The 12277-nt window shown below is 35.4% G+C and overlaps 1 protein-coding gene and 1 non-coding gene across 2 annotated transcripts in view; one reads left to right on the plus strand and one right to left on the minus strand.

Moving 5' to 3' along the window:
* Positions 1-591: 591 nt before the first annotated feature.
* LOC132706879 (small nucleolar RNA U3) lies at positions 592-800 on the minus strand. Its single transcript, XR_009619658.1, has one exon. It is a non-coding gene; the product is annotated as a small nucleolar RNA U3 (small nucleolar RNA).
* A 990-nt stretch (positions 801-1790) lies between these two features.
* LOC132706605 (choline/ethanolamine kinase) overlaps positions 1791-12277 on the plus strand; it is a 33394-nt gene continuing 22907 nt past the window's right edge. Inside the window, exons 1-2 of the mRNA XM_060678025.1 lie at positions 1791-2078; positions 2333-2445. Of these exons, the coding sequence (XP_060534008.1) occupies positions 2055-2078; positions 2333-2445 (137 nt within the window). The 5' untranslated portion in view covers positions 1791-2054. The remainder of the gene's footprint in view (positions 2079-2332; positions 2446-12277) is intronic.

The following is a 12277-nucleotide window of genomic DNA, read 5'->3' on the forward strand; positions in this document are numbered from 1 at the left end:
AACAGGTTGTCAAAATGTGTATAAAACTTTAATCGGTAGAGGAGTTATTAAACAAGTAGCTTTAAAATAAACCTGTCACTTAAAAAAAGGCCAATATCGTCGATAAGCGATATTATTAACAGGGGGGTGGGGGGATCAATCGGATATTTTCGGGGATATTTCCCACGCTTTGAATTTTGACGTTTGTCATTTCTGAAGGTCATGTCAGTGTCAGTTATAATTATTCTGTAGTATTGAATTGCGACATCGATTAGTAGATTTGGTTGTGTTTAATTGAATATTGAATGAAATATCTTTCCACACAGGCATTTAATTTAAACAAATTAATACATTACTGGTACAGCCCAATACCTAGCACCTATTTTGATAGAATCATTATTCAATAAAAAGCAGAACTCAGCTAAATATTATACTAACTAGAACAGAAAACATAAATCAAATTCAAATGAATCTAAATCGGTCGTTCGGAGTTGTGGGATTCAGTGACTTGTCGCTTATATTGGAATCAGTAATGAATTTGATTGCACATAAAATGAAAAGTTTCACGTATGACGTCTAAAAAGAAATTTGTTTCAAATTTTGAAAAATGCAACCACTCGGACTGTCCCATTTCCGTTTCCTGTCCGAAAACAGGTGAACGATCATCGTGGACGTCCGGTTGAACCAAAGCTCATCCGGAATCATATCTCACGCTCAAGAAACAGGACTATAACTCGTCATCATGGTTGCGATAAACTCTACTTTTGAGTGGAGAGTATGCGAAGATATACTGCAGAAATGATCCTGTGAAGTATGATCTTGCCTTTCCTTTCGTTCTAAAACCTATTTATGCTTCGCAAGACAACACCAGTCGGCGGTGAGCACTGTTGCGCCATCTCTCCGCAACTTGAGAAACGACAACGAATGAAAAATGGCGGATGCGTCAGGATTGGCGGAGATCGCTGCGGCAAAGCGTTACAACTCTCTGTGATGCTAATAACAGGATAATTTCTTTGCGTTCTTACTGAATTCAAAACGTAGAAATGTAATATCCAATAACATTTTCTATACCTGTACCAATTTTCAAGCCTGTCAAATGTGTCAAAATTTCGTTTCGTCATTTTGTTGTGCTAAAATCTCGAGTCGATGAAGTTGCACGCAAATTTACAGGCGGAAGAACGCCTCAAACTCCTGCGTGACTTCAGCACTTCCGTAGACATTGATCCTAAAGTACCTATCAAGATCTACTACGAGGCCGGCTTAAACATGGTCAAAATGTTCAATGTTTACGTCGCGGAGAACAATTTCGAAGAAGCTTTCTGCCTCTTTTCCAAATACGAAACATTGTTTTTCGATAAGATTCAGAACCACCCGGACCACCACAAAGTATCCGTGAACGTGAAATCAGTAAACGCTTCGAATTTTCGCATAATGTCTCCGAAGGCCAAAACGATAGCGGCAATTTTGCTGAAGAAATACCATCGGCAATACCTACGACATTGTAAAGAAAGAAGCGGCGCCGCAGAGGACCGTCAGGTAGCGCCCTCTTGGGTCGGAAAGGCAAAATAAGTTAGAACCATTTGCGTTTTTAAGTTTATTTACAGTAATGTGTTCGAATTTTTAACAGTTTTTAATAAATTTATAGTAAAGATACCTATATTGTTCGTGTCGTTAATGGTTCCAACTTTTTTTAAGTTGGGCACTGTTGCCAATTCATAGGGGGATTTTCGGTAAAATACATCTGACATCGTCGCGCATGCTCCCCCACTACGCGCCCCATTCGATTAGAATCCGTCGGAACAGCAAGCGGGCAGCGAGACTCGCGTTTTGATTCATTGCGATTTTATCTAGGCAGATGTGAAGTTGTGTTTTTATTTGGCTATTATCGTATCTGAGACTCATTGCAATTATTATTTTATTATTATAAATACACACACTGAGATCAAAACCTAATAGAGCTAGCGAATCGTACGCAGCTGGTTGATTCACGTGGCGTTCAATATCCGTTCTGGAACATTCCGTTCGTCCGAGTCTGTTTTTAACTTCGTTTCAATTTTTGTCGAGTATATTCGAAAATGTTGAACACGCGCAACACAAAGGTAAGTTTTCGAAAACCGGGCCGATAATTTGTCGACCAAAATTTGAACTTGGCCCGTCGCAGGCGGCTGCGTTAGAATATCGATTTCGCGTCAAATATAATTTTGCCACTCCATCCCGTCTAAACTCTTCGAACTGTTCGAGATTTGAAAAAAATTAAAATAGAGTCGCGTAATCTTCGGCCGCGTGCCTCGGGTTTCAGTGTCAAATGCGAAGAATTTCGAGGAAAACATGGTCAAGAATGTTTTGTTCTCAGATGCACGGAGATTCGTTCGAGATGAAGGATCTGACCGCCAGAATCTGCAGGGAATATTTGCACGGAGCTTGGAAAAAGGTCACTCCCCACGACATAGGGTTTAAACATATTAGGTGAGTGCCAGGTATTCGATTAATCATTGCGATAAATCATACACTGATATCTCGTGCGTTGGGCCACGCGATCAATTGAAGTTGTTGCCCTGATAAGATTATTTTTTTGCCTCGTCTCCCATCGTAAAATTAAAATCAGCACCTACATGCAGACTTTGTATAAATTAAGTTTGAGGTTATGACGGGTTCCTTTTGCCTAACTTGTTTGTTATTGGAGATGTTCTTTTTCTATAGTGACGTTGGACGCTTATCAGTAAACTGATGAGAAAAATATTGGCCGATTATTGGGCAACACATAACTGTAGAAGTGTGGGTTTATTTGTTAATGGCTTATGGTTTCGATTTTGCAATCCTAATGTGATAAACTCAGATAAAAAGGACAAGTTAGTCGGAATAGATAGTAATTGGAGGGAAGTGTTATCAATTGTTGGGGAATGTCCGACTTTTTACCAAATTCGAATCATCCTTCTAATGCTGGTAAACATTATTGCCTCCTAACATACATATTTGTTGAACATGTAATGCACACCTTTTATATGTCTATGTCTATGTCTCGAAAAATTCAATAAATACTTTATTTAAACACATCAGTATCAGTATAATATGCAACTTAAAACCATTATATTCATGCAGAGATATTTTTAAAATTACATTTTTTTTAACTCTGACATTGTAATGTATTTTACCCAAAAATAAAGAAAAATTAAACAAGATAAAAAATTCGTTCCTATTCGACAAGAAACAGAAATAACTTTCAGTTAAAAAACATTGTCGCCTTCTTATTCCGGCAAGCATACTATAATATGATTCGCGCTGAAACAGAGACGGAAACCAAGATATTCAAAAAAATGTTTAAGATCTTTGCTGATAACAAATATTTTTAATGTGTCGTCTGAATATGAAAATCATATGAATAGCTACAAACAAAAAGGTCTGTAATCTGTGACACACTTTGACCTCTTTTTTGTTCATATTTTCGCGAAATATATATTTTATTTGTTTGTTTTATGTGATCTTTTTATCTTTATAATTCTTAAAAATATTTTTTCTACTTCGGTCCGGAAAATGCCGAATTACACATCGATCTAGTGTGCGGCAAGCGTCACTTTACCACGTCAGTTTCGTTTCCCACGGATCCGAGCCACTTCGGTCATTTCCGGTATTTTACCGCACGGGTTTGGGAGCAATCGGATGTTTTCGGAGATATTTCCCACGCCTTGAATTTTGACGTTTGTCACTTCCGACGGCCATGTCAGTAAATTTATTCGTTGTTTTGCGAAAATGTAGCTCCTCTGTGCTCCGCTCGTGTCAAATAAACTCTTGAGTCACATGACGTTTACAACTTTCCTTTGTCATATTCCTACCATTGAATTAATGTCTACTCCACTGTACGCGTCAGTAAACGACAATGCATTAGAATCGTTTTATTTATAATTTAACCGTATTGATTTTATATTTCTGACATGGACGTGACGTATGCACAGAAAAACGGAAAAGAGGAGAATATTCTTCTTCGTTGTATTACAACGAATTGATATTATTCTCTGGTTTATAGTCACTACAGTAAAGGATTTTCCCACTCTTAATATAGCGTTAAATAGCGTTATTGCTTTAAGAATTAATGACAATAAAATTGACAAAATTCTATCCCGAATTAAATTTAGTAGCAGATGGTTAAGTCAGACATCTGGCACATCTGTGACAGCATAAAAGTAACTGAGGGAACAGACCATAGTTGGAGTGGGAGTGGAAGTGAATTAAGGACAAGGAGGTATCTAAGTATAAGTTTTTTATCATATTTACAATTTTGTATGAGGAGAGCCCGTCTACGGAGGCTCAAATCGTGGTCATCTGTCAGAAATCTAATCTTATTGTACAGATGTCGGTGTCGCCCATTGAATGATTTTGCAATAAAATACAAGAACGTACTCAACCAGTCTCACCTAACTAGGTATGGTGAGATATGATTCCCACAGCTAATTCCATACAGGAGCTTTGAACTTTTTGAATACGATACCTAGGTAAGGTATGAATACGTTGTTACAATGATTAAAGTGTGATAGTACTAGAGTATTGCAAAGAAGCTTTTTAGTGTCCTGGACTACGTTACTATTACAACCTTGCTTGTAACTTGCCGTCTAAATTTTCGCAGAGTAGTCCTAAACTTTTGCAACTGCTACAAAAAGACAAAACAGAAGTTTATTGAGAATTTGACGTTGCTACGATGCGACGCATTTTCAGCCAATTATAAGTTCTATTTTTAGCGCGACCCAAAAAAAGTATGCCGTAGATAATATTTAAAGAGGAAATAATTCGATTTTTTTGAATGAGCGTCTTTGATCTGGTTATTACTGGCTGATTAGGATACGCCACGGTCCGTTTCCGTGGATAAGCGACCCGAAACGACGATAACATCGTGACAATCGACACACAAGCAGTTTGGAAAATTCCACGTGGATATCTATATGCGTATTGGTCGATAACGGTACTAGACAAACAAATAGTTGTCCTTTTGTTACAATTTTAAGTCTATTAATAGAACAGCGTGTTATAGAAAACGACGCGAAGACTCGAAAAACGGCGTCGACGATACTTAATATACAAGTTAATGTAATTTCACGCCTCGAATGGTTCGAACCATAATCATCGATTCAACATGAAAAAAAGCAAGGCCATGTCAAGAAATCATTTTTTTTTGTGTTTTATATTAGAGAAATCAAACTTTTAAAGTAGCGGAGGAAAAAATATATTAATTAGTGAAGAAACTGTAAGAAAGGATGAACGTCTCTTCAAGGTCTTGCTGATCTATTGGTAGTCTCCACTTGGTCTGCAGCACAAGATTTTGTTTATTCTTAATTTAATCTACAACGAAACAAAACGAATAGCATAAACTAGGTCTACGGATTAGTAGGAAGTACTGCTAACACGTCCATGGTTTTATCACACTTCCTGTTCCCGCTAGGTTGGAGAAATTGACGCAGAATTAAACTATGTTTTTTAATGCAAGAGAGTGATAAAATGAAAATTTGCAATGACAGGGATCGTAAAACAGGGTGGACAACGTAAAGGTCAGATAAATACAGGTAGCTGAATAATCATTTTTTTCCAAGAGCGGTAGCTGGTATTATCCTGGAGGAATAAGATCTAGCATCATCAAAAACAGCAGCATTAATGTCCTCATGATAGTCTCCAATTCGTTTTGATTGAAATGCTAGTAAACCACCACATATAAATTCATTTGAGTAATTATAATGTTTTAACTTTTCCGAGGGCGCTTTTGTTTACATTTCAGATTTTTACATAAAATGGTTAACTATTTTCACGATAGCAGTTTTTTCAAAAACTTCTATCCCATTGCATTAAACAAAAAGTTTATGTCTGGTTCGAGTAGATGTGGCAACCCTGCAATGTTACAATATTGAATCTTATCCTTCTGTAGGTCCACCCCTGTTTTCGTGCACGTATTGACCCATGAACAAAATAGGGTAGCGGCCAATTTTCTATTAAAAAGTGCCGGATCGATTTATGTACAATTAGTAAATTTGGCAATAAATTATTTTATTTGAGAGTTTTTATAAAAAAAAATAAATGAATTATTTTCCATATCTCAAAACTATAGGAAACAATGATTAGTGTATTTTGTGTCTACCGAAAATTAATCAATTCGTTCGATGCAAGCTTACTTCGCACTTTTTAGATTTTTTAAGTATAGCAAAGATATTACTCTTCTGATGACAGTCTTTTTGTCATCATTTAGTTACTAATTATACTTTCTTTGGTTCCTGTGAGTCTCTTTGGTGACCTGATGGGGCCGTATTTGTCCTCGTGCACAAGTCGGGATATTGTTGACCATCCAACTTGTCATATTCCATAATGATTTATAACTATCTCGCATTAAGAAACAGAACGATTCCAAGAAAAGTGAATAATCTTGGCTTAATCCTTGAGAATGACTCACGCTTCAAAATTAAGTCAAAATCAAAGCTATATTACTTTTTATTGTTTTTATTAATTAATAGATTTGAGAATTTTATAAGTAAATTATTATAGAAACTCATTTTTGAACGTAGCAGTCTAGCGAAAACAGTTTTCCTTTTTCTTTATAAGTTACACTTTGTACTGTTTTGGGCAATCACTAACTTCACGTCAGTTGTAGCCGACATTAAACACACTTGAACGGTTGCTATGGTAACGACGTAATGTTGGAGGGACAATGAATCATCGGCGTGTGAAATAATGTAGCAATATTAAAGAGTACTTTTTATATTATATTGTTTTTGTTATTAGTCCAGCAAGCAATTTGTGTGAAAACCCAGGATATTTACCTACGTTAATTTCTATTTTAACATAACATAAACACCAAAGCATGTTTTTAAAAATAATTTGAATTTAAATGTAAACATTGGCTTTGCAAGTAAAACGATCACGTTTGTTTACTATTTGGCAACGCCACCATGGGAGAATAATTTTGCGAATTGCGAAAGCCGACCGAGCAAAAATGTCCTTGAAGTTTTTCGTTTCTGTCGTTTTGCAGTTCCGCTTAGCTACTACCTACGACATTTTTCACTTTACTTTCTGAAAATAGAAAGGGCAAGTTTGGTTTCAGAAGCAAGTTCTCCACAACTAGAGCTTTGATGAGGGTGGCGGAGGACATAGTCGGGGGTCTGGAAAGTGGAGAACACTTAATGATTTCATAGTGCGACCTCTCAAAGGCTTTCGACTGTGTTTCTGATCAGATTCTCTTGAGCAAGCTTGAATTTTATGAAGTGCGTGATGTTCCACTCAAACTTTTTAAGTCCCATTTAACAGATAGACAACAGTTTGTGAGCGTAAAGAACAATAAGTCTGATTTGGCTTTGGGACCGCTTCTTTTTATTATAGAGATAAATGATATTTGCCAGTACATGATGCCTGATACTGAGATTGTGCTGTTTGCTGACGACACAACGTTAATTAATTCAAACAGGAACATCACTATACTGAATAATATTGAAACATATACTTTATCTAAGGCCAAAGCATGGTTTTCAGCAAATAATCTACAGCTTAATGAGAATTAGCAGTAGGTTGCCATGTGGCAGGGGATGCAAGGTTCTGGGCGTTACCTTGGATGACACTCTGAATTGGTCAAAACACATTGGCGAGCTAAGTAAAAATCTTTCAAGTATTCATTTTCTTTTGCGTCGACTTCGCAGAGTGGCGAGTTTTGATGTATTGAAATCAACTTGCTTTGGTTTATTTCACTCGCGTATGAACTATGCCACCATACTGTTGGGTAAATACTCTTATGCCATTAAAATATTTAGGATGTAAAAAAAGGCACTACGGATAATTACAAATTCAAATTTTAACGAACACTGTAAGCCATTGTTTATTAAACATAAAATAATGACGGTTCCATGTATATTTATATTTCAAAGTGTTCATGAGATACACTCTAAGACCGATAGTTTGCCGAGGGGTTCTGATTCTCATAGGTATGATACCCGGAGTGTAAATAATTTCGTGCTTCCGAGATACAGGTTGCAGAAATCAAAACAAAACTCTCCTTATATAAAGCTTTATAACGCATTGCCAAAATCTTTTAAACTTTTGAAATTACTTTTAGTGATTCTATTGATAATATAATAATTTTCCATGATGCAGATCCATCTAGTAAAAAAAAAACAACCAGAAACAGGGATTTCATTTTTTCTTCAAAAACATAAAGAGACCTTTTTTGGAGCATTAAATTTCCTTTAAAAATGGATATAGTTTTTTTTGTATATTGAGCCGTGTGTTAGTTACAAAATTTCAAAATGGAAAACTTTAATGTTTACGGCTTGATTCTTGGAAACGGCTCGTTTGATGAATTTTTTTTTATAGCAAATTCAATTTTGAAGAAAAATATATTCTGAATGATTTTTTCGATATATTTTTCATAAAAAAAATACAACAATGTCAAGATATCCGCATCCAAACAAATACGAACAAATTGAGGAGGTAATTTGTTATATAAACCTTGGGTCAAAACCCCACCATTAGGGAAAAATAATGTTTTTATTTTTTGTCTTAAAAATGAATAGATAGAATAAAATATTACATCAGTTTTAATATTATAAAAATATTGTTTCCGCATGACATAAAAACATATTTTTCGCAAGGATGGTGTATGCGAGCTCACATATTAGTAAAATAGATAAACTTGGAGCATTGTTGCATAGAAAAAGGATTTGAGATATCTGGTTTAGTATGGTCCCTAAAACGTAGCAACAGAAATACGGTCATATTAACTTGCCACAGGTCACACACAAATACTAACTCTAATCTTTTTTTGTTGCAACCGAATATAGTCTTTGATATATTTAAACCCAAATTTAATATCATAATTCGCGAAGCCCTATATTGTGTTCTAGAGAGGGATGTTATGGACTACAAAAATTCTGTTGATTTGATTATAAGCTTTAATCTCTCACGAAGGAGTGAAGCAAAGACATCTTTAACAATTTTGATTGTAATAGTAGGGTTTATAATAACAAGACCTCCGTCCATAGCATTTACAATAAAAAGAATGTCATTTCATGAAACCAATATTAACAATTTTAAGAACTACCCTACCTGGTCTGGGAGGATTGGGCACCAGTCTACTTCTGCTCTAGATTTAGCCTTTAACAATTATTATCAAATCTTTGTTTTCCATTTGGAAATTTGAAATTCCATTTAAAAATTTACGGGCGTGGTGACCTGTGATATTAGTCAAAGGGCCTGGGTTAATAATGAGGTGAGAGCCAGAGGCAAATTCAGTCCATCTTTAAAAATTGCATATAAACAACAAACACAAAATAGCACAATATAAAAAATAGATTTTTATCAAAATAGAATAAATAATTTTACATAATCTAGCCGAATATTTTATGCCATAAAGATGAAAACTCTTCAACCGCCAAGAGACTTAATGTATTCTACCAGAATGCACTTTTCACCTGAAGAAACTCGGAGAGGTCCCCAGAAGTGGAGTCTCGCGTCCTGTCTTGACGTATGGTTTTCAGCTAAATGAGCTTGAACTAAAAATCTTTTCAAAAATAAAATTAATATTATACCTACTAAAACATGTTTTGGAAATAATTGCCTTACCGGTTTTTTTTTTGGTTAATAAAACCTTTAGGAATAATATTTTTCCCAGAATATTAAATATAAATAAGGTAGTGCCCATCTACAAAAAGGGCGAGGAATATTTATTGGAGAAATGTAGACCTATAGCAATGTTCTCTGCTTTCTCTAAAATTTGTACTGATACGTAGATCAAATTAACACTTTTTTGCAAAACATAACATCTCAGCTGATAACCAATTTGTTTTCCGTGCTGAGCGTTCTAAGCCGGACGCTAATCATTTGTTTTATCGGGAAATTATCGGCGGCATGGATGCGACTAAGTGTCCTGTTGGGCTATGGAGTAACGAGTACAGCATGTGATTCGGCAGCTTCTTATCTCAATAATAAAGAACAATATCAGGGAGTGCCTCAGGGTTCGGTCCTGGGGCCGTTTGCCGACGATGGCGGTTATGTCTTCTCTTTGAAAGATGGTTCAGCCAATATTCTTTGTATTTAAATACATCTAAAAATATAAGAGTTGGTAAGCACAAAGTTTCTTTGTTTCTGTGGGGTTTCCTCCGAAGCAAAAGCCAGAAGAGGGCCATCTGAACATGCTCGGCCTGAGACAAAGTTAGTCATATAAATCTCACTTTAAGAGCATCGAATTGTTGATAGGTCGGTACCTTTATCCTCGAACTTGCTATTCATATTTTTAGAAACAAATACCGATTTATGTGAAACATAAAATGGTGAAACAAGTAGTCATAATACCTTACAGCCCCCTCCAATCTTCTAACTGTTGACAGACAGAATGGAAATAAACATTTTTAATCTGCTGCCTACGGAGATAAAGACCAAGAGACAGACGTTTAATAATTAATTGAATAAATTGGGTCAGTTTCTAATAAATGGCCTTTTTTATATTACTGAATTTTTTAATCTCTCTAAAGTATCGTTTTTGTAAATGAAAAGGGTATGTGTAGTTTTGTTATTCGTTTTGTTTCTTTGACTTTTCCATATATTATAATGTCTAACGGAAATAAAGAGTCAGAAATGTTTATTAATAAACGATTTTTAATTGTTTAGAAAATAGTAGGTATGTGTTGGTACAAAATGCAACTGTTCGGCTGCATTTTTTAATGACGAGCAATTGTTTGATTGAAAACTGTGAGTTTCATGGAAAAATTGCAGAATTCAAAAAAAGGTTAAAACAAAATAATAAATATATATATCTACGAGGGCTGCTACTTATATTTCTAGCCTAATAATGAAAAAACGAAAATATATCACTCTGATTGAGTTAGCTTCAAAACAAGCGTTGTGAACGCATCAACCGTTTCTTTGGGTGCAGGAAATCGTTGACCGAGTAACTTTTTTTAATGCGCGGGAAAAAAACGGAAGTCATTAGGTGCCAAATCAGAGCTGTACGGCGCATGGTCCGTCAATTCGATGTTTTGGCTGTCAAAAATTCCTTTGTTTTAGTTGATGTGTGAGGGCTCTCGCATTGTCATGATGACGTATGATTCGTTTTTTCTCCTTATTTTGACGAATTTTTTTTATGACTTTTTGCAAACAAATGTGTATGGTCTGTTCGTAGATATAAGAAAGTGACCAATTGCTTTTGAATGGGATTATCCAAGGGTGGTCATTAACATACAATGCAACAAGATTATTACCTAAAGTTTCGGAATTGAAATTCAGGTAAAATTGTGGTCCGTAATAGAAAATAATTTTATACCCACCTGTGTTTAATATTCTTTGATTTGGTATACTACTTAGTTTAAGTTTATTAGTAATCATTCTAATTTCGTGTGTAATAGAGCGTGTGTTGAATCAGGTGCGAATTATGCAAAATATGTGCGAGACTAGTGTATCTCAGCAGATGCTCCCGCCCAAATGTAGAAAACACTATGCTATTGAGACTAAGGAAGTTATAAACAATGTTTATTTGACTCTCATTGAACGTGGTGCCAGCAAGCAAGCATCTTTAGAAGAAACGGCCACATTGAAGAAAATAGCAAAATGAACTGTATGAAAAATTGTGAATAATCCCATTTCAGCGAGGAAAAAAAGAAGCGATGCTAACATTTTCTCGAGTATAGATGAAAGTGATTAAGATATAATACGGCGTAAAATTTACCAGTTATAAGAGGAACAAAGCGTGCCTACATTAGATATCTTATTTAGGAGGCTTGAAAAAGATGAAATCGGTGTTAAATGTGGCAGGTAGTTCTGCCACATTTAAGTGTAAGTGTATTCAAACACATGGGTTTTAGATTTAAAAAAATTGACAAAAGGCGAGTTTTAATGGAATCTTTCAGAATTCGGAAATGGCGACTGGAATATCTAGAAAAAAATAGAATTTACAGAGAACAGCAAAGGCCAATTATTTACTTGGATGAAATCTGGTTCGACACTTATGATACCCCTGAAAAGAGTTGGGTTGACTCAACTGATTAAGTGTAAAACAAACGCGCCATCAAAAAGAGGTAAAAGAATAACTATTTTGCATGATGGCTCTAAGGATGGTTGGATTCCAAATAGACTTTCTCTCTAGGCGAAAAATATTAAAGATTCTTCTCTGGATTACCATGAAGATACCACCGCTAATTTATTTGAAAGTTGATTTAAAAACAAGCTATTTCCAAACATTCCTCCTAATGGCGTCATTGTAATGGACAATGCAAGTTATCACAGTAGACAGTTGACTGAAACCCCTTCCTCAAGTGACACAAAAGCAACAATCCAAAACTACATGTAT

The sequence above is a fragment of the Cylas formicarius genome, unplaced genomic scaffold (genome assembly GCF_029955315.1).
Source record: "Cylas formicarius isolate icCylForm1 unplaced genomic scaffold, icCylForm1.1 PGA_scaffold_8__14_contigs__length_24414737, whole genome shotgun sequence".
NCBI classification, from domain to species: domain Eukaryota; kingdom Metazoa; phylum Arthropoda; class Insecta; order Coleoptera; family Brentidae; genus Cylas; species Cylas formicarius.